This window comes from Euphorbia lathyris, chromosome 6, assembly GCF_963576675.1.
Source record: "Euphorbia lathyris chromosome 6, ddEupLath1.1, whole genome shotgun sequence".
In the NCBI taxonomy this organism is placed as follows: domain Eukaryota; kingdom Viridiplantae; phylum Streptophyta; class Magnoliopsida; order Malpighiales; family Euphorbiaceae; genus Euphorbia; species Euphorbia lathyris.
In genome coordinates, this window is record NC_088915.1 from 86433957 (window position 1) to 86457449 (window position 23493).

Sequence of the window (23493 nt, forward strand, 5' to 3'; positions counted from 1 at the left end):
CCCCCGAGGTGGGGTTCTGTTCTCCATTCGTCATATCGTTTTTAACGTGAACGAAAAACCCTTTATGTGATTAAAGGATCCACCTTCACCGCACCAATTGATGACTAGTGGAGGATTTTTGATTGACTTCCGTCTCTGTGGGGGCGTCGTTGGGTTCGACGAGGGGAAGCTCCGATGCCAAAGTCAGTATAGAAGAACAAGGGAGTAAACTGAATTGACAAAGGATAAGAGAATATGTACCTTGATAGCTCGAGATACTAGCTATATATAGTCATGAAGTGTAACCTTTAGTAACTAGAAAGTCTCCATTAATGCTCCATTAATGGCGGTTTCGGGTTTCCTTTAAGCATGTCCGTTAGGGAATTGATTGCTTATTAATGGTCTTTATTGTGGGATCTGTTTAGCTGTTTCAATAGCGGATTGGGCGGTTATGGCGATTCGCCTCGTAGGTTCGCCCACGGATCTCTTGAGATGAGATGTTGGTGATCCGCCTGTTGGATCTCTTTGCTTACTACGCCGTGATACTCCGGTATCAGATGATCAACACGTGGTGTTTAAGGCGAATATCCCTTTTGGTCCTTGGGATAATATCACAATGTTATCACTCTTATGTACAAAACAATCTAATTTCAAGTCTTATTAATGAAAGATGAGTTTTTGTTTCATGTGCAATTTTATATTCTAGCTATCTTTTAACCTCTAGCATTCTGACCACCCAATAAGTCTTTTCAGTTACCGAAAAAAAACCCATTCTTCATTAGTGACGTTGAAATAGTATCGGCTGGTGAATCTTAGGATTAAAATTATATTATTTTGTACATAAATGCTAAATTTGCTTTCCCACAATAACCATATGGCTAAATTTCAAAGTCATTCCTATTATTGTTAAGAGAAAAGTTGTGAAATAAATTTTGAAGTCTTGTGTTATTGTTGTTAAGAGATGATGACTAACAAAAAAGGAGACAATTTGTGTTATTGTTGTCGATTTTCGATTCCATTTAGTGGAGTGTATTCTTGTTTTTCTATATATGATTACTACTGCATTTAGACATTATATAATAATTATTTACGAAGATAATTTTTCAACAATAGAAAGCTCAATAATTATTGTATTATAATTAAAATTAATTTTGAATTTTATAAAAAAAAATTAATTTTTTTTGGATCCAATGCCCTCCTAATCGGGAGGCCCTAGGCGGCCGCCTATGCTGCCTCCGCTAAGAGCCGTCCCTGGATGGATCAATGGAGGAATTGATGGCAAGCTCCAGTGTGGTGCAAAAGGAAGATAAAATCTAAAATTCTGAATGCTTGAAAATGAATCAAAGCGAGTTTATATTGAAAATATAATGCTTAGGGAAAAAACTGTAAATAAAAAATCAAATGACTTATGTTGAAAATCAGGGAATTATAGATTGACTCGTCAAGTTATATGTTGATTCAATGAGTTGATTAGTCGAGGAAGCCGCTTTTCAGTTTTTGACTTAGGGAGTTGCCCGGTGACTTACCCTGTTGAGATCCTTGCTCGAAGGTTGGAAGTCTCTCTCTCTTGACTCAACGAGTTGATTGTTTTGACTAACCGAGTTGACTTGCATGTGTGCTGTCTGTCTCATTTGCTAGCTTTTGACTTGGCGTGGCATGCAATTGACTCGCTAAGTTGACTTGTGTGCATGCATATTTGCGGCACATTTTGATCCAACAAATTTGATTGCCATTAACCACATTCCTTAACCGAAAATCATATGTTCAAAGCTCAAAACATCATTAAATATGCTTAAAAAACATCATCAAATAATTTGAATTAAAACAACTAAATTAAATTAATGCAAATAAAATCTAATAAGTCCTAATAAAATAAGATAATAGAGCAAGTAATAAAGCAAGATAAAGTCTATTTTATCCTAAGCATAGAAACCGAAATTACTAAGGTAAAACTTAAAATGGACAAAAGTAAAACTAAAATCCTAATGATTAAAATGACTTAAAACGACATACTAAAACTGAAAGTACTTGAAACTAAAATTAAGTCTAAGACACTAGAAAATCTACATTAATTACACAATGAAAACAAAACATGAAATTCACTAAAAATTTAAGAAAAATAGCTTAAAGTAAGCCAAAACACTCTAAAAATCATATAAAATAATATGGATTTATCATCCATATTGTGATGTCCGAAAAGGACTAGTATCGTCTAGTGGTAAGCTTCTTAGATTTTCTCCGACAGTTTGTAGCCTTAGCATCCATTGCCGCATCTATATTGAGATGCCAAACCAATATGGTGGTTGTTTGAAATCTCTATACCCACTATAGATCTTGAAGAGTTTAGTCTCTTTCTTAGACCAAATCGTTAAAGTCCTACATGGTTTTACTCTCCAGAATGGAGGTGATGAAGTTCTGGGTGAGCTTAGTGGTCATCTAGTTAAAATTCCGAAGGACCACACTAGGAGTTGCTTGTAATAGTAAGTGCATGCCTCTTTAAGGGTGGTTGGGAATAACCAGCACATGATGGTATATGTGGATGTTGTAGTTTATAACGACCTTTAGAATTTTTTGATGTGCATAGTGAGATCACCTATCCTTTTGCATTCTTTTAGATACAGATACTTGAAACTGTGAAGCATTGGCTCCTTCAAGATGCATGCACAGAGTGGTGAACTGGTATCTATGACCTCTAGAATATGAGCACCAATTCCTACATCTATCATATCATGCTTCAATCTTCGACACACCTCCTTGCTAATAAGGTTTTACATGCCTTATTTTTCCATTGGAGCCATGTAGTCCGTGTGACTTTTAGGAGGAGTTTGCTTACATGGGTGAATGTCGATCTCGAGGAAATCTTTACTCAGTATCTTTTATCTCATGCAAACTTCGATCACGACGCTTTGATTTGACAAAACTTCTTTGAAGTTTTGGCCATCCTTGTGGAGATTTAGGCTTCATAGAGTGTTTCTAGAGTGAACATTTAGCCGAAGGGGAGTGTGCTTCTTTTGATGACTCTTTCTAGGTGTTCTCGTTGGAAGATAGTGAGGGTGCCTAAGATATATGACTCCCGTGCTTGCACGGACTGTGTTCCATGTCCTTAGACCTCCCCCATTGAGTTCATCCACTTAGAGGTAGGTGGGGTATCCTTTCGTTGGAGGCAGCTATAAAAAATTTAATGCCCGATGGAATATGCGGTGGATTCTTGGTTGTGTGAGCATTTGATAGGTTCTTCTACCGCTTTGAGTTAGGCCCAAACTTGCACCATCTCCGTAGTTGTTCTCCTTTAATCTCGTTCACAGCGTCTTGGACAATGTCCATGTTATAAATGAGTTGCTTTGTGATCCCATCCATGAACTTTCTGCTTTCTGGATCCAACGTTTGTCTAAATACGGAGTGAATTTAAAGAACTGGATGGGATTTCCACTAGCATCTAAAGGAGTCCTAGGGTCCTAAGAGGAGCTTGCGTTTGGCGGGGGAAGGTTAATGGTTGGGAGGTTTGAAGAATCTTTCAGGTGAGCCACGAACACAATATACTTTCCACACTCACCGCATCAATATGATATGAGAAACATGATAAGGAACTCCTGAGGGTGATTTGAGATGATAACTTCATGAAATTAGATAGAAAAAGTGTCAAAGGAGGCCCGAGAATCGTTAACCTCACTTTGATGCTTAAGTTATCAGAGCAAGAAGATGTAGAATAATAAAATCCTATGATTTTGTGATGATGTACCTTTTAAGGCACAATCACCTTTTGTATTTATAAGGTGCTAGAGGTAGTTCCATCAGTTTGATAGTTTGTGCGCCCTAATAGTGACTCAGGACACGTGTAAGGATGACATTTAGGGACGACAACAAGTAGGGTACTTGCACGTAATACAAATCTAAACCCATACCCGTTTACTTTTTGAATTACGTGTCCAATCCTATTCCCATTCCCAAACGAGTATACTTCTTGAATCCCATACGCGTCCCATTTAATTCGCGGATACGTGCGAGTACCCTTACCCGTTCAAAATCAGCACATACAACAAATAAATACAAATTTAACAAAACATAAATTCGATAAACTATCTACAAATTTAACAAACATTCTAAATGCAAATACTCTAAATCACTTAAATTGTCAAGAAGTTAAAATACATTTAAAATAAAAATAAATAGTTCATTTTATATATAATAATAATATTTATTTTTTCAAATACATGACGGGTATCTAGGGGTAGTAATCTCGCATACTTGTCCCATACCCGTCACAAGTAATTTTTGAATCTCATATTCATCTCAAACCCTTCTACACGGGGTCGAGTAGTATTAGGTATCCGTGAAACCTGTACTCGTTGCCATCCTTAATTATAGTGGAGAATATTCTCCGGTGGACCTAATGTGATTTGGCAGGTAAAACTGTCATTTTGTAATTATAAGCGTGAATATATAATTTGATGCCTTGTGTATTTAAGATTCATTTTCATTGATCCCCATGATAATGACGGTTATGCTCTAGGCGAGAAACACACATTGGTGGTCCAGTATGATTATTCGCCTCCTATTGCAAACTAATAAAAAAATGGATAAATTTCAAAAAAACCCTATGTGGTTTCATTTTTTTTTGCAGAAAAAGACTGTGGTTTTTTCTTTTCAAATATAGGATTTGGTGAATATGCCGTGATGAGGAATATGGATCAAAGGCCTTCTAAGCCCATAAGCCCACCGCATTCACTATAAATACCCCTACACAGGGAAGGTCTCTCTCTCTACACACTACTTTATCTCTCTACTTATATACTCCTACTAACTTAAGCATCAGAGTGTATACCGGGGGGCCTCCCCCGACGCAGGTCCGACGAGCAGAATGGAAGCAACCTCGCCTCTTGTACCCGATGAACTCCGAAGATCCACATACCTCATTTTGGTCGAAAGTCAATATCGACTAAATCTGCATATCCTCGTCAAAGGGAAGTTTATGCTAGGAACAAGCTTGAATGCATAGATTTCTTGGCAGCAGTATCCTGAAATCGCAGCTCATCACAAAGTCCCCGACCACCTCCCAAGGTCGAAGCTCTTTTCTTGAAAGATGCAGCTCTGTTCAAATCGGAGACTCTCCACCGGAAGCTTCTCTTTAGCAACTCTCTGTTCGGCTCGCTCGAAATCCTCCTCCTAAAATTGAAGATCGCCTCCTCGAGGTTTCAAAGGTAATCGGACTCCAAAATCGGAAGACTCTCCTTCCATCCTAATTCGGAAGATCCTCCTCCCACTTCGAGGTCAGAAGGTGCTCCCCGGTCGACTCACCCGAAGACAGCGATACAACTCGTCCAAAACCGGAAGCTCTCCTCCCACTTTGTGTTCTTCCTATTGTCATGTCAGCTAGCTTCGGGAACCCGTGACATCCTCCGATAGATTCAGACAGCTCATCTTAAGGCACCGACTGAAGTTAAGCTCCCTGCTCGACCCGTCCGAAGTCGAAGCTCCCCGACTGACTCCCTCGAAGTTGGAAGACTTCTTCTTTGCGACATCGAAGATCCCTATAACTCAAGCAAACATCCGAATGAGAAGCCTACGGCTAGGGACAAAATCGAAGCCATAGGTTCAAAAGCAGTTCACCGAGGTCGCAACTCACCTCTGTCATTTTTCAAAAGTAATCATCGATGCCCAAACTCATTCCACCCAAAATCAGAAGCTCGCCTCTCGCAGCCGCTCCCTTTTTCAAATCGAAAGCCCTCTTCAGCTCAAAAGCTCTCCTCTAGATCCGTCGAAGCTCTCCTTTTGAAGTTAGAATTTCCTCGTTATATTTAATGACACTGCTAAATCTGGCCTCCTTGAGTCAGAGCTCCACGCTCGAAGTTGAAAGACCTTCGGTCGCATCAGCTCAATCTGAATCTGACCTCTCCGATTCCGACCAAGCTGACCTGAAACTCGCCAATCATCCTCGAAGATACACTAAGGGAAATTAGCACCCTCCGGATAGATAGTAAAAAAAAAATCAAGAACAACCTTAAAATCTCAACCTGCATGATGGAACTCGGGCCAAAGCATTCTCCAGCAGCCAAAGAAATAGAGGACCACTTTGAAAATGGCCAACTAAAATATTTGAGTTGTTTATATATGATATTCACAAATTCTTCTTTTATGTACATTGACATCAATAATTCTGAGGGTCCACTCTCACAATGTGCGGTCAAATTGTCAAGTTGGGATGAAAAGTTCCACTTTGGTACCCTTGTGTGAAAAAATTAACCTTTCACAGCATATGAAAGTCCACTTTCAAAATGAATGATACCTCGACACCCATGAGTGATGGCAGAGCTGCTGCGAGGCTTCGCACTCCCTAAATTCATCAAGGTCACTACATTCTCTGGATCCTTCAAAGCAAGGTACGACCATCACTTCTACCCGTACAATTTCATGTCATTTATCACATTGTTTTATTCTAGAACATGAGAAATACTCATCATCGTCATGATAACAAAAACATATAACAAGTCCATATGTCCTACAGTATGGGCACAATAAATTAAATCTCGAAGGTCGTCAATCGACGTGTATATAATCACTTATTTATCGAAGACCGTCTCTAGACGAATATCTTTATCTATTTGTCGAAGACCGTCTACGAACGTGTATATTTATCTATTTGTCGAAGACCGTCTCCGGACGTGTATTATTCATATTCACTTATTTCTCGAAGGTCGTCTCCGGACGGGTATAATCACTTATTTATCGAAGACCGTCTCTAGACGAATATATTTATCTATTTGTCGAAGACCGTCTCCGGACGTGTATATTTATCTTATTTCTCGAAGGCCGTCTCAGGATGTGTATATCTTTATCTATTTGTCGAAGGCCGTCTCCGGACGTGTATATTTATTTATTTGTCGAAGGCCGTCTCCGGACGTGTATATTTATCTTATTTCTCGAAGGCCGTCTCGGGACGTGTATATCTTTATCTATTTGTCGAAGGCCGTCTCCGGACGTGTATATTTATTTATTTGTCGAAGGCCGTCTCCGGACGTGTATATTTATTTACTTCTCGAAGGCCGTCTCCGGACGTGTATTTTTATTTACTTCTCGAAGGCCGTCTCCGGACGTGTATATATTTATTTACTTCTCGAAGATTGTCTCTGGACGTGTATATATTTATTTACTTCTCGAAGGCCGTCTCCTGATGTGTATTTTTATTTACTTCTCGAAGGTCGTCTACGGACGTATATTTATTTATCTATCTCTTGAAGACCGTCTCCGGATGAAAATATATTCATTTATTCTCGAAGGCCGTCCACGGACGTGTATATTTATTTCCTTTATTCTCGAAGGCCGTCTCCGAACGTGTAATATTTATCTACTCCTCGAAGACCGTCCCAAGCGACGCCACAATTATTTTTATAAGCCGTCTCAATTGACGCAACTATATTCATAAGCCGTCTCAATTGACGCAACTATATTCATAAGCCGTCTCCATCGACGCAATTATTATTCATAAGCCGTCTTAATTGACGCAATTATATTCATAAGCTGTCTCAATTGACGCAACTATATTCATAAGCCGTCTCCATTGACGCAATTATATTCATAAACCGTCTCAATTGGTGCAATTATTTTTATAAGCCGTCTTAATTGACGCAAGTATATTCATAAGCCGTCTCCATTGACGCAATTATATTCATAAGCCGTCTCAATTGACGCAACTATATTCATAAGCCGTCTCCATTGACGCAATTATATTCATAAGCCGTCTCAATTGGTGCAATTATTTTTATAAGCTGTCTTAATTGACGTAACTATATTCATAAGCTGTCTCCATTGACGTAATTATATTCATAAGCCGTCTCAGTTGATGCAATTATTTTTATAAGCCGTCTTAATTGCCGCAACTATATTCATAAGTCGTCTCCATTGACGCAATTATATTTATAAGCCGTCTCAATTGAGGCAACTATATTCATAAACCGTCTCAATTGACGCAATTATATTTATCTATTCATCGAAAACTGTCTCCGGACGTGTATATACCATTTATTTCTCGAAGACCGTCTTTCGACGCGTATATTGTCACTTATTTCTCAAAGACCGTCATTCGACGTGTATATAGTCATTCATTTCTTTTTTGAAGACCGTCCCTCGACGTGTAAATATTTAGCTACTCCTCAAAGACCGTCCTTTGATATATATATATATATATATATTCATCCATTACTATTCATAAGGTCGTCCTAATCGGCATCATTATTATTCACAAGCCCTCCCAAAGCAACGGAGTTACGTTCATTACCGCCCCTAGAATGTTTCGAACCTCGCATAAATACTCGAAAGACTCTTGAAAGGGGGAGACTACTTGATGAGGAATATGGATCAAAGGCTTTCTAAGCCCATAAGCCCACCACATTCACTATAAATACCCCTACACAGGGAAGGTATCTCTCTCTCTACACACTACTTTATCTCTCTACTTATATACTCCTACTAACTTAAGCATCGGAGTGTATACCGAGGGCCTCCCCCGACGCAGGTCCGACGAGCGGAATGGAAGCAACCTCGCCTCTTGTACCCGATGAACTCCGAAGATCCACATACCTCATTATGCCGTTTATTTGCTGTCGTGGTTGAAGGACAAATATGAGTTTTTAAAAAAATTGACTATAAAAGCCATTGAACAGCCATGTGAAATTTATGCTCATGTGAGATTTTTTAGTGAATATTTTAGCCACAAAATAGTTATAAAAAATCCATTGGTTAATATTGTAAATCCAAAATAGTTATAAAAAATCCATTGGTCAATTTTTTAAAAACCCATATTTGTCATTCAGCCACGTCAGCAAATAAATGACATCTTCACCAAATCCGTAAATAGTGTAATGGAATAAACCACAATCCTGTATTTGAAAAGAAAAAAACCACAGTCATTTTTCTGCAAAAAAGTAAAACCATGGTTTTTTTTTTTTTTGAAATTTACCCCAATGTTTTTAAAAACTCATATTTGCAATTAAGCCACGTCAGCAAATAAACGACATCTTCACCAAATCCGTAAATAGTATAACGGAATAAATCACAGTCCTGTATTTGAAAAGAAAAAACCACAGTCCTTTTTCTGCAGAATAGTGAAATCGCATGGTTTTTTTTGAAATTACCAATTAATTTATTTTTTGAGAACATAAATATTTTAAAAAGATCAAACAAAAAAATATTTTGCTCTAACCAAACACTGCCTAACGTTATCAACAAAAGAAGTTCCTGTGCTGAACTTCCTCATTCTGCTTCTCCTTTCCTCCATTTTCATATTTCATGACCTCTTCTTCTTCCCATAACATAATCCAAATGCTATCTTCAACTTCTTTTCATCACCACAAGTTTCATTTCTCCATTCAGAAACCTAGTTCTTCTAAGCCCTGCAATTTCATCAATTATATCCCAAGACGAAGATTATTGGAGTATAATTTCATCATCCATAGCAAATTCGCGTTGAAAAAGAGTAGAATTAGGAGCTCAGTGGGCGAAAAAGTGAATGAAGTCGAAGAACAACAGCAGAAACAGAATCAGGTAGCGGTGAAGAGAGCTTATCCTTTTCATGAGATAGAGCCCAAATGGCAGCATTATTGGGAAGAAAATCGAACTTTTCGAACTCCAGATGAAGTTGACACTTCTAAACCCAAGTTCTATGTGCTTGACATGTTCCCTTATCCCAGGTCACTCTTTCTCATTCTCTTTAGCACAACTTTCTTTTGGTATTAGCAGTATAAATGTAATTAATTAGAGACCCAATTTCACAATTTCTCTTCTTAGTTGATTATAGCAACTGGATAGATAAAAGGAATGTGGCCGTTCTTAACTATAAATTTGTTTAGCAATCAAGAGCTTTATTAATTGATTAATGTTAGAAATTGGATCGGTGTTAGATTAGAATAAGCTTGATTTACGAAAACTCTCAATACAAATAAATAAGCAAACAACACTTACTTCTATATAGGCCTACAAGTATAAGTTTTCTATCCCTATCCTGATTAGGAAAACCAAACTAAATAGAATTCTACACATAGCAACAGTTAAGCTACAGTGATATCACAGATTCTGATGCCTAAGTTAGCGGTGTATAAGATGAAGTATTAGGCAATTTGAGACTAATTGCGGAGAATGTGAATATGTACCTTGACTGTGTGATATTTAGGTGTATTTATAGATAATTACCATCCCAGGAGTCCTCAGAAGACAGTTTAGGTGAGTTGGATCCTACCCGTTCCGGACTTCCTTGATTCTAGGCGAATTTGGCTGGATGTAGTCCGAGTAGGATGTGGAGAACTTGCTATTGGTCCACATGTCAGAAGAAAGACGGTATTCCTGTTGGTTGAATCCGATGGCTTCCAGACGTTCCTGGCCATCTAGGATAGTGACACGTTCCTGGTCATCTAGGATAGTGACATGTGTATTGATATTCTTTCTTATGCTATCAGCTACTATAGCAACTTATCATAATCAATTCAAATGGAAGGGGGAACTTTGGTTTTAATGAATAGGATAATTGCTAAAAAGGTGTATGATTTTGTTTGTTGATCAAATATTGCAGTGGATCTGGGTTACATGTTGGCCATCCACTGGGATATACTGCCACAGATATTCTTGCTAGGTTGAAACGTATGCAGGGTTACAATGTTTTGCATCCAATGGGATGGGATGCATTCGGTCTACCTGCAGAGCAATATGCAATTGAGGTATGCTTTATGAACAAGTTGCAAAACTGTGGTGCAGTTTATTATGTTTAGCATTCTCATTGATTGATTGTTCCAACATGTGCCAACAGACAGGGACACATCCAAAAATCACAACTTTGAGGAACATTATCCGCTTCCGAACTCAGGTCATGTAATGCTCTTATTATTATTTTTTTTGAACTAGTAAATAATACGGCTCAAATAATGTACACCACAAAATGGATTTCAATCTTGAAAAGCTCTTTTGAGAAGGGTCAATTGAAGTAACTTTATTGTGCATATTCTTGCCATGTTGACAAAATTTCATGCAGATCAATATTTGAAAATAATCAAATGGAAGATAATTTAATTGGTTTAGCAATTAGAAATGGTAGATGAGGCATGGAGATTTAGTTTTGTCGAGGAATGTGGGACATGTTTTGTTGAATGATTATTGTCATTTTCAACAGAATTTTCCCCAAGGGTTCTGGTTGATGCAATGCAGTCCAGAATGGAAAAAATATGGCTTGGATGTGGCAGAAAAATTGGCTTTGATTATTATCCTGAACTTAATTTAAGAGAAATAGTATACGGACACACTCTGATCTCCCTTAAGCAACTTGATTTACATCATTGCCAGCCATAGTTTTTGCTAGATGATTTTTTCTTTTTAAATTTATTGACACCTAATGTTTTTGCAGCTCAAATCATTGGGATTTTCATATGATTGGGATCGTGAGATTTCTACAACAGAACCAGAATATTATAAATGGACACAATGGATATTTCTTCAGTTATTGAAGAGAGGATTGGCATATCAGGTCCATGATTACACCTGCTTTACCATTGTATACTGTTATCTCCTCAAATCTGGATGTGATGCTCTACTGGTTATATATTCAGGCTGAGGTACCAGTCAACTGGTGCCCTGCACTTGGCACGGTTCTGGCTAATGAAGAGGTGGTGGATGGATTGAGTGAGCGTGGTGGTCATCCGGTTATAAGAAAGGTGTGTCAGTGCGTTATTGTATTTATTAAACCTATTCTTCTTTCCACAATTTGTTTTGTTGAATGGTGTTACAATTTTACAGTGTCATTGTTTATTACCAAGCAGCCAATGAGGCAGTGGATACTCAAGATTACTGCTTATGCTGATCGCCTTTTGGAGGACTTGGATGGCCTGGACTGGCCTGATAGTGTGAAAGATATGCAGAGGAACTGGATAGGGAGGTCTGAAGGGGCCGAGATGGATTTTCATGTTCTTGATCATGATGGAAAGGAAAGAGACATAAAAATCACAGTTTACACTACCAGGCCTGATACCATCTTTGGAGCAACGTAATTCTCTTAACCAATGTTTTTGTTCTTGTTTAATAGATAAAATTCTGATAGAGAATGTGATGGATAGTGCAATATGCGAATTAAGGGCAATAATGGAATAGAAAAGTGACACATGGAGCAGGATTAGCTGGAGTTTGTTAATCATCCGACAGGTCGGACCAATGATAAAAATCCTAAAACTCGAACGCACAAATACACAGATAAACAAGCAGTAATATGAAGAAATAGAAATGAAATTGTTGATAATAAAGAAATTGATGACTATAGAACAGGGAAAAGGATAATCTAATGTGGATAAAAACTCTATCCTGCACTCCCCTAAGGAGAGAAACTCTCCTCCCAAGCCAAAGGCCAATTCCCAAAATGAATTCCAAAATGCCCTTCTAGTCCCCCTGACTGATCTATATATAACCTCTAATATAACAAACTCCAGCTAACCCTATCCAGGTTTCACTTTTCTATTCCATTATTGCCCTTCATCACATTTAACACTATCTATCACATTCTCTATCATGTTCTATCAGCACTTACACCTGTTCTATTGTTTATTGTGATAATTTCCCCCTGATTAAGCATAAGTCTGCTCTAATTTGTTTGATGCAGATATTTAGTTGTGGCACCAGAGCATTCTTTACTTCCATCTATAGTGTCTCTTACTCACATAAAAAACGTATTGTTTCTTTCCTTTCCTTTCCTTCTCTACATATTTTTTTCTCACTTCCATTGATTGGGAGGTGGCAATTTTGTTAACAGGTGGAAGAATACAAGGAGATAGCCTCACGGAAGAGTGACCTTGAGAGGACTGAGCTTCAAAAAGACAAAACTGGGGTCTTCAGTGGCTGCTATGCAAGAAATCCAGCTAATGGGGAAGCAATCCCAATATGGGTTGCAGATTATGTTTTGGGAAGGTGCTTAGTTTCTCTCCTTTTTATGGGTTAACTACCTATAATCTTAGCTCGGTACTCTCTTCGATGGATGTTGCCTAGGATATAAATATATTGGTAGGTTAGTTGTTATATGTTGTAAATCACATCATTGAGCAATTAATAAAGATGTTGAAGATATAATGTTTTGGCTGCAGTTATGGTACTGGAGCAATAATGGCTGTCCCTGCACACGACTCTCGTGACTATGAATTTGCTACTAAATACAACATTCCTATTCATTGGGTTGTGAAGCCAGATGATGAAGACTGTAAAGATCTGCGAATGGCATATGCAGGTGAAGGGATGATCATGAATTCATCAAATAAAACATTGGGCCTTGACATTAATGGCTTGCTTAGTAAAGTAGCAGCTTTGAAAGTCATTGAATGGGCTGAAAAAACTGGAAATGGGAAGAAAAAGGTGTTTTCTAAATTTTGAATTAAAGCTTACAATAATGGCTACAGTTGGGAAGGAGGCACACTTGTGGAAATGGCACTAAATATGTCGGACTTTCTTCAGGTCAATTACAAGTTGAGGGATTGGCTTTTTGCACGGCAACGCTATTGGGGGGAACCTATCCCAGTTGTTTTCACGGAGGATACTGGTGAGACTGTTCCACTTCTTGAGACTGATTTGCCCCTGATATTACCTGAATTGGATGATTTTACTCCCTCGGGGACAGGAGAACCACCATTGTCAAAAGCTGTTTCATGGGTATGTATTGCCATCATTATTGGTATGTCTTGTAATTCTGCTTGAATTGTCATTGCATTGTTTTAGCAAATAATCATGAGCAGTCTTAACATTTTTTCCTGATACTTCTGATGTACTGATGTGATGTTTTGATTTCCTAGAGGTAAAGCAATTGTGTTATTTACCAATGCTTATGAATTATTATAGATGAGAAAACCAATGCTTCGGAATCATTAGGCAGCTATTTTATGAAGTTCCTTCTTTAGTTTGCATGAAAGAAGGATTTATCAGAAGTGCTTGCATGGTTAATTGCCTTGTTTTTGCAATTATTATTAGAAGCATACAGAGAGACACACTATTTCGTTCTGAGAGCTTTTTATCAGTATGCTTTAAGAGGGTAGTGAGCGGCATAGATGGAAAAGTGGATCTCTTCGACTTAGCAAGAGCTTATACCTCGGCTGAACTTTCTCTACATCGGTCAGGAGTGGTTTGGTACTTGTTAGGCACACAGGGAAGACTCTGACTATGCGCTGGCACTATTGCCAGCCCTCAATCCCCCTGAGCTGCTAACGAGTATCCCTCGCTTGTCAAGAGCTGGGGAAGCAACTTTTCCAGATGTATGATCTGAATTTCAACCTTTTTGAGCACGACTTAGGTCTCCCAGTTCGACACACACGTGCATGCCTACGTCGGGATGGGGGGTTGTTTACACAAGATGTGGAAATTGATCAATTAGAAATTGATCTATGTGCTTTCTTTTCCTTTTATTTCTCCTTTCTCCCAGCAATTCATATATCCTCTAATTATACTTATGTCAAACTGCTGTTGCTCTTATGGGTTATTTTCAGGTTGAAACTAGAGATCCTTCATCTGGAAAACCTGCGAGAAGAGAAACGAACACTATGCCACAGTGGGCTGGTTCTTGCTGGTAATATATTTTATACTAAAAATGTTTCAACACAAGAAACAAATATTTTGGGTATCTTGAAAGGTTTAGTTTCTTAATTCAGAAGGCTCAAAGGCAGTAAATATTTCACTGACTGATTGAACATATGTATAGCTAAAACTTTTCCTTAATCCAATTTTTTATGGATTTGCTTCTTAGTTGTCCTTAAGCTTTGTAATGAACATGTTGAGTGTTCTCCTGGTTTCTTCTCAATTCTTTTATTTTCTTTCTTTCTCTTCTTCAGTATAAATTTTAAACTGCAAGTCTGCAACAAATTAGGATGTTTGGGAAGCTATTTTGTTGTTATCTAATCAGGATTTAATAGAAGACAACATATTCTCCTAATTTTTGCTAATGACTTGGACAATAACTGTCATTACATTGATAATCATACAATTAAGTCCCCATTTATTATCTCTTTTTTTTTTTTTTTTTTAACTTCGCTTGAGTTTGTGCTTTTGATCGCATCAAATATTGCCATTTTTTCCGGACAGAAATTTCTAGCAAGCCAAATGCTTCTTCAAGTGTTCTTTTGAGATTTAATGTTTAATTAAGCTCTTTTGTTTATCTAAAATGTCAGGTACTACCTCAGATATATAGACCCATTTAACTCCAAAGCATTAGTTGATAAGGCAAAAGAAAAGTAAGTGCTGCCACTTCTCTATGTTTTCTTTGCACTGTTATACATCTTGTTTGCTACTTAAGAATCTTTTCGCCTTTTCAGGTATTGGAGTCCAGTTGACGTCTATGTTGGTGGTGCTGAACATGCCGTTCTCCACTTACTCTATTCAAGATTCTGGCACAAGGTTTGTGATCTGAATCTGTTCTGTTTATATTAATTATCAGGATTCAGGACATACTCGAAGAATCAGCTACAGTTTATGAGGTTAAAATACATCCATGGCCCCTAAACTACAACACTACTAACATTATAGTCCTTAAACTTCATTTCGTGACATAGAAATCCTTCAACTTTACATTACTTAAACATTAAAGTCCAAATCAATAAAAAGCCGTAATAGTTTTCATGAAATGACGACCTGGACAAGTTCGATTACATCATTGACTCTTGTTTTTTATCCATGTCACAAATTATGGTCAAATACCTATTTTACCCTCAGCATTTCATTAATTTTTTTTAACAGTTTTTTGTTGATTTGGACTTTAATGTAAAGTTCCAGGATTCTTATGTCATGAAATGAATTTTAGAGGCGATAATATTAGTAGCGCTATAGTTCAGGGACAATGAATGTAATTTATCCGCTCTTACAAATGGCAGTGGACTACCTGCTATTTTTATTCCTTTTTTGCTACAAGATGCATGTGTTTCTGACTGAGAAGTGAGAATGTTTTTTTTCAGGTTCTTTATGACATTGGTGTTGTTTCAACCAAAGAGCCCTTCAAATGCGTCATAAACCAAGGAATCATCCTTGGGGAAGTAAGTATAGTTGCTTATGTAGTCAGGTAATGCAGCACTACCTTTTTTTATTTAATGGTATGAGTTGCAGGTTCAATACATGGCCTGCAAGGGCCCAGATGGAAACTATGTGTCCGCAGACGCTGCTCAAGCGTCAAGTGAATTTCACTATGAAGTAATTCCTGCTGAAAAGGTACTTCTTACTTGAACCACTATATTTCACCTTTGTCTTCACACAGGATTTTAGATAGCTCCAGTCTTTTAGAAATTGGAAAAATTCATATTTGGGGTCCCTGATCAATTCAATCTTTTACTGATTAAGCCCTTGATCTTTTAAATGAATACATTAAGTCGTTGATCAGTTATTTTTGAATATAGTAACCTCCTAATCTTTTAAAGGATATATTAAGCTCGTGATCAACTTTTCTTTCTTAACACATTAAGGACCTATTGGACGACCCAATTATATGTGTGATTCAAACTCCATTTAGAGCGTGTGGAACTGCCACATCAACTCCCAAACTAACTTTAACCTAACCCCTGAAGTAAAAAAAAAATCAAACTCATTCAGTTTAATTGTTCTATTTTAGGGGGACAGTGACATGCTGGCAGTTCCACACGCTCTAAACGGAGTTTGAATCACACATATAATTGGGCTGTCCAAAAGGGGCTTCATGTGTTAAAAAATAATTGATTAACGGCTTAATGTATCCATTTGAAAGATCAAGGGCTTAATTTGATCAGTTGTTTCAGTATGCGTTTTCTGTTAAATATTTGAGTTGGCACTTATAATTTTGATCTTGTTAGGTTCTTTTACATCCAATTTCTCTTTATCCAGGTTATTAAATCTGGGGATTCATTTGTGCTGAAAGATGATAAAGATATTTGCTTGATTGCCCGTACACATAAAATGAGTAAAAGTAGGGGGAATGTTGTCAATCCAGATGATGTCGTTTATGAGTATGGCGCCGACTCTCTTAGATTATATGAAATGTTCATGGGACCCTTCAGGTATGCCTTGTTTTCTGGAATTTGAGAATGAAGAGAGCAAATATGAATATTCTTACACGATTTTCTTAATACACTATGCATTTAGAGACTCAAAAACATGGAGCACCAGTGGTATTGAAGGCGTGTATCGATTTTTGGGTAGAAGTTGGAGGCTGATTGTTGGTTCATCTTTACCCGATGGAGCTTGGAGAGATGGAACTGTGGCAATTGATGAGGAACCAACTTTTGAACAGCTACGTTCTCTACATAAGTGCATAGCAAAGGTTATATGTTTTTCTTATCTAATTATATACTGAACTTTTGAAAATTAAGACGTCAATCAGTGAAGCTTTGTTGGAATTCAAAATTTACGAATTTTGTTGAAAGCTTTTGTAGGAAAGTTTCTTTTATGTTTGTGTTGTACGACCTTATGTAAAGGGAGGCAATTGGTCCGTAGGCCAATTGGCCCAAACATTGACACAACTCTGAGAACACTTAAGCAAAGGAGTGGTGAATGAAACATATCAATATCAATGGTTTTTCCTCCCAAACCCCACGTTGGTATAAGAACTACTATAGGGGACAAGGACTCTTCGGCGTGGGATCTCCGTCACTCTTGAGCCAGTGAACAAACACCTGGCTCAAGTGATCCATCCTAGTCCTGCAGGGACTAGGAAGCGGGCATCTTTCCTTGGGAAAGATAGGCAGGATGTTTCCATAAGGAAGGAAGGAGCCTATGGACACCATGGGCCGCTGGGCCCATAGTTGGTGCTCCTACCAGGGTTGAGGTTTGATACATAATGGAATTTTGTGGGATGGTATTCGGAAGTGGCTAACGAGTATTGGGGAGAAATCCCCTCGACGTTAGTTGGTTGGCCGACGGTTTGGGGAAGTCTTGGCACCACACGTGGATGTTGGCCTTGTCCAAACTTTGTCCCCGTGACATATATCACTATCCTGGAGATTGTTCTTGTGCAAAACATGACCTAATGGAACTGTTTTGTAAAATCTTATGGCACAACAGTTCAATAGTCCTAGATGCATCACAAGCTTAAATCCTTGGAGGTTTGGGACTGTGAAAATCACTTTTTCTGGGTAATGTGCTATTTTGATACATACGCTATGTGGGTGTTCACACAATGATGATCAAAGTTAGTGCTTTTGTCTTTACACAAGGGTAGGGTTGTAAATGACCCGAGCCGCCCATGAGTGGCTCAATGATCAGCTCGATAAAAGCTTGACCGTGTTCGGCTCGATTTGCAAACGAGCCAAGCTTGAGCACGGAAAAAATCATCTCGAAAGTGCACTTATAGGTTCATGAACAAACTCGATTATAATGTTCATGAACGCGCTCGTGAGCAAGCTTGGTTCGATTAGTTTTTTTAATAATAGTATTTCCATAAAAAGGAAAATGTAAAGCTAACGTAATTGTGTAACCTTTAGTTTTATAGGTTTCAAAACTATGTAATTTTGTTAAAGAAATTTCACATGAACATAATTAAAGAGATGCTCGCGAGCAGCTCCCGAGCAGGATGGTGAGCTCGAACTCGTCAATTTTCTAATGAGCCGAGCATGAGCAGACCAAAGCTCAACTCAGCTCGGCTCGATTACTCTCTGCACAAGGGTCCATTAATTTCCTTATTTTGCATTCTTGTTATCTGGTTTGGCTTATTGTTAGCAATGGTGTTTTATTTACTTGGAGGTGTCCATTAAACATAAATAATGTCATACACCATTCTGTTATGGAGCCTGACAAATTGATTTAGATTTGCAGGTAACAGAGGAAATTGAAGCCACAAGGTTCAATACGGGAATTTCGGCAATGATGGAGTTCATCAATGCAGCATATAAGGTTTTTCCTATATATATACATTTAACTTTAAAACCGATAAAATGCAAGGAAGGTCATTGAAGATTATGGTCTGTTTCACAAAGGTCACTGAATTTCATTTTCTTTCAATAAAGTCATTTCTGTCAATTTGTACAAAAACTCACTGATAAAAGACATTTGACTACATATCGACTTTTGTGGCTGGCATGAGAGAAACGTGACTACCACAAAAATATAAAAAAAATCACATCCTTGTTCGAAGTGATGCTTAGTTGGTATATAGTCAATTATCTTCTGTGTGACGTCAATCTTTCAGTGAGTTTTTATACACAAATTGGCCGGAATAACTTTAATGAAGTCGAATGTGAAGTTTAGTGGTTTTTTTGAAAGAAAATGAATTTCAGTTATCTTAATGAAACAAACTCCAAACTCAAGTGACCATCAATACACCCTTTGTGGATATGCCCTTTCGCAGCTCTTTAGTTTCATGGTTTTCATTTTCATTTTAGTTAATGAAACTTTTGTTTGCATTTTCTGCAGTGGGACAAACTTCCAAGGTCAATTGCTGAAGCATTTGTTCTGTTGCTCTCACCTTATGCACCTCATATAGCTGAGGAGCTTTGGCTTCGGTTAGGACACTCAAATTCATTGGCATATGAACCCTTTCCTGTGGTAAAGTTGTCTTTCTGAGACTCGATTTATTTATTTATAAGATAAGTATAAAAGTACCTCAACCGGCCAGCCAAGAACGATTTTGCCCCTAAAATGTTACAATTGAGGGCCTAATAATGTCAAGTTGGGCCAATTTCAGACGCTATTAACGCAAGCATCTTCTCTGTCACGAATCATGTTATTCTGCTCCACTTATGTGCCGTTTTATTACTTATCAAATAAACGTGTACATACATGGCATCATATGAGTCTTATCTTGTCTGGATTCGTAGCACGTGTTCTATGCGTGTTTCCGAACTATTCTATCAAGCTTAAAGACATTCCATCCCCAAACCCATTTTTAATCACAAATAAAGCAAAACCATTGCTTTATGACCCAACAACGCAACAAGTGTAGAACACATGAACATAATATTTGGGTTTCTTTTAATAATATCTGAAATTGACCCAACTTACCATTATTAGGCACAGTTGTACCATTTGTGACGTTAAGGGTAAAATTGTTTTTGGTTGACAAAAATAAGATATTTTTGTACCTTGTCCCTCTGTTGATCAATCCGTCCATGTCAGTGACTGATCCAGGGGTAGGGGGGTTTGAGCATCCACTGGTCGTGGAAAATATTAATCAAGCACCCATAGATCACCATAGAGCAACCCAGACACCCTTTGTTAGTTAATCTTGGAACCGTCACTGATCCATGTTCTTTATCTTGATAAGTTTGCTATTCCATTTCAGGCTAATCCTATTTACCTGAAGGACACTTCTGTAACCCTACCGGTTCAGATCAACGGCAAGACAAGGGGTACCATACAGGTTGAAGAAGGATGCTCAGAGGATGAAGCTTTGACATTAGTTTCACAGGATGAGAAACTATCAAAGTATCTGGATGGTAAATCTATCAAGAAAAGAATCTTCGTTCCGGGGAAGATTCTCAACCTAATTTTGGGCCCTCAGAATGTTAAAGCAACTGTCCAATAGTCCTCTGAATCTATGCTGCATGAACACTACTTATTGGTAGCGTTTCTTGTCCGTGTCCATATCCATTTCAGTTTCCGTTTCTTCTCCCTCAACCCAGGAGTTGCAGTTTGACTTCAATAGTTTCAGATGATAACAGATAGATCAGTTGTGCTTCGATTCATCGAACATTCATTTACATTTAAACGATTTTGTAATTTTGTTGTTGTTGATAATCAGTAGATATTAGCTGATTTTCTTTTCAAAATAGCTAATATATTAGCTGTTTCCTTTCAAAATAGCTATGTGCAGTTGTTAAAGTTTATTTTTTGTTTTTATTTTTGAATGTCACTAAATTTTATTTTATTTATTTTTAATAAAATTATTGAATTTTACATTTGATTTTAATAAAGTTATGGGCTAATTGCTAATCTAGCCCATTTGAAGGGGTCCATTAACATATTTGACGCATTTCCTTTTTTCATCCACTTTGATAAGAATACCGTCATTTCAATTTACCTTATTTCTTAACTCTCAAACATTTTCATCGCCATTCTAAATCAAAATAGAAAAAACTCAAAGAGAACATCAGCCAAAACCAAGAGGAAAGTGGAGATTTACCTCTTTAACATCAAGATCAATTTTAGTTTCATATTGGATATTCCAAACACTAATTAGTGTTGTACTAACATAATTATAAATATATACAAAACTGTTTTAATTTAACTATTAAAATGCTAACAATTAAGTCTCATACATATAAGTTAATTGCTTTTTTTTTTTTTTTTTCTAAAGTATCTAAAATATTTATTGTGTTTACTGTTAAAAAAACAAGGCCTCCTGGACTGTCTAGGTACTCGAAATCGAGAATTCATTCCAATTTTCTTTTTTTTTTGGTAGGAAAGGAAAGAAAAAAAAAACAAACAAACAAAACAACTCAACCCGGGATCAGCCTAGGAAAACTGACCCCCACCACATCCTCCAAGATCAAAGAAGAAATGAAGCACGGTGGAGAAGAAAATGTAGAAAGACCCAACAAACCAGAGTGCCCTTCCATTGCAAGACGGTCCGCAACGCGATTCTGCTCCCAATAAATATGAACAAACTTAATAGACTCAAAGGAGGACCCAATCCTTTTAATGCCTTTAATAATATTCAAGCTATTTCGGCAAACAGACTTGCCTTCAGAAATCATTTTAACCGCTTCTTGGTTATCTGACTCAACCAGAAGCTTCTTCACCCCTAGATCCTTAGCCAGCTTCAGGCCAGAGAGAATCCCCCAAAGCTCTGCAGAAAAGGAAGAACCAATACCCAAATTCTAAGAGAAGCCAGAAACCCACATGCCTCCATCGTCTCTAAGGACCCCTCCTGCAGCAATTCTCCCGTCTCTCAGACAAGAACCATCAGTGTTGAGCTTAACCACACCTTCACTCGGCCTACACCAGCCTAAAAGATTGACCTCCTTCCTCTGAACCACCCTAGCTAAGGGCTCCTCACCAAAACTCTCAACCCAGGTACTAATCTTCTTAAAAAAGAAATCAATGACATTTGGCATAGAAACCACTCCTCCTCATTCCAATTTTCTCTGATTAGTCCATCTGAATGTTTTTTTTGACCCCTGCGATTTTTAGCCGTATATGCTCCATCTAGACTGCTTGTACGCCACCTAGACCGCATGTACTTGAAATCGAGAATTCGTCCCAATTTTCTTTGATTAGTCCATCTGAATGTTTTTTTGACACCTGCGATTTTTAGCCATATGGGCTCTGTCTAGACTGCCTGTACGCCGCCTAGACCACTTGTACGCCGCCTAAGTGACGATGAATAAAAACGTTTTTTATTATTAAACTTTCTTTGCTTTATTATAATTCACTTTTCAATATTGTCACATGATTATTCTTAAATTGCGTTTATTATTTCATATATTTTGGTTTAATTGCGTGCTCTACTTATTTTCACGATATGGTTTAAGACTTTAAAGACATTGTTTCATAGTTTTTAGTGAATTATATTACTTGTGAAACATTATATTTTATTTGTTTGAGTTGTTTCAATGATATTCTTGTTGAAATGTTGATGTTTGCACATTTTAAAAGAAATATGTAACATATATATGTTTTTCCATGTTAAATAATTTTACATTATTTTTAGGGAAAAGTACAAAAATAAACCTTGTGGTTACACCTGTTTTATTTATTTATAAATTAACCTCTTATTATCTAATTATCACAAACAAACCCCAAAATAAAAAAAATAAAAATCAAATATACCTTCTTCTATCTTCTCTTTAATTTTTTTTTCTTCTCTTCTCTCTCCTCTTTGTTAATTTCTCTCTCCTAAATCAATTGATTTTCCATCTCTTCCTAAATCAATTGATTCTCCCACACCATATTTTCTCTTCCTTCATGGCACATTCTGAGGTCGACTGGTTCTCTGATGGTGTTAGAGGAAAGTTGCTTCCATACATGGAGCATGGTGACATTTTCTTTGCTATTATCTGTCACCAAGTTTGGAAATGGAGAAACGATGAGATTTTTGGAGATAAAACTGTTTTTATGACAAACTTAGCTGATTTCTTCTCGAAAAAACTTTTCTCTATTATCGATAGTTTCAAAGGAGAGTCCCTTGCCAGAGCCTCTCAGTGTTGTGATGTCCATCTCGTGGGATGGAGCAGGTCAAGAGAGGGGGTTGTGAAGCTGAATACTGATGGTTCCTGCCTCAGTAACGGTAAGATTGCGGCTGGAGGTGTGCTTAGAGATGTAGGGGGCGTCTGGCTTTCTGGGTTCTCCCAGAATTTAGGGTTGGGTTCTTCCTTTTCTGCGGAGCTCTGGGCTATTCTTACTGGAATCAATCTTGCTAAAAGGCTGGGTGTTAAGAGGCTCTCTGTGGAGTCTGATAATTTGGGAGCAATCAAAATGATTTCTGAGAATCATTCTATGGGTCTTAACAGTCGCAACCTCATCAAAGCTATTATAAGGCTTTGCTCCTCCTTTGAGTTCGTAGAGTTCAGACACATTTTTAGAGAGCAGAATCGTGTTGCTGATCGCTTGGCGGCGGCGGGC

General features: G+C 37.7%; 1 protein-coding gene across 2 annotated transcripts; it reads left to right on the top strand.

Moving 5' to 3' along the window:
- The first annotated feature begins 9164 nt into the window (after positions 1 to 9164).
- Positions 9165 to 20828, top strand: LOC136232728 (leucine--tRNA ligase, chloroplastic/mitochondrial). 2 transcript variants are annotated; one of them, XM_066022100.1, is made up of 20 exons: positions 9169 to 9662; positions 10538 to 10682; positions 10772 to 10828; positions 11363 to 11482; positions 11565 to 11669; positions 11775 to 11998; positions 12605 to 12671; positions 12755 to 12909; positions 13083 to 13347; positions 13447 to 13641; positions 14469 to 14548; positions 15147 to 15209; positions 15291 to 15372; positions 15927 to 16004; positions 16075 to 16176; positions 16822 to 16994; positions 17080 to 17257; positions 18748 to 18825; positions 19345 to 19476; positions 20213 to 20828. In XM_066022100.1, the coding sequence occupies exons 1-20, from the start codon at positions 9262 to 9264 to the stop codon at positions 20453 to 20455; spliced, it is 2943 nt and encodes a 980-aa protein (XP_065878172.1). In that variant the 5' UTR covers positions 9169 to 9261; the 3' UTR covers positions 20456 to 20828. The 2 variants fall into 2 exon arrangements, 1 of the variants encoding a protein (XP_065878172.1); XR_010690579.1 differs by lacking the exon at positions 20213 to 20828 and having other exon boundaries at positions 9165 to 9662; positions 18740 to 18825; positions 19345 to 19384.
- Positions 20829 to 23493: the final 2665 nt, after the last annotated feature.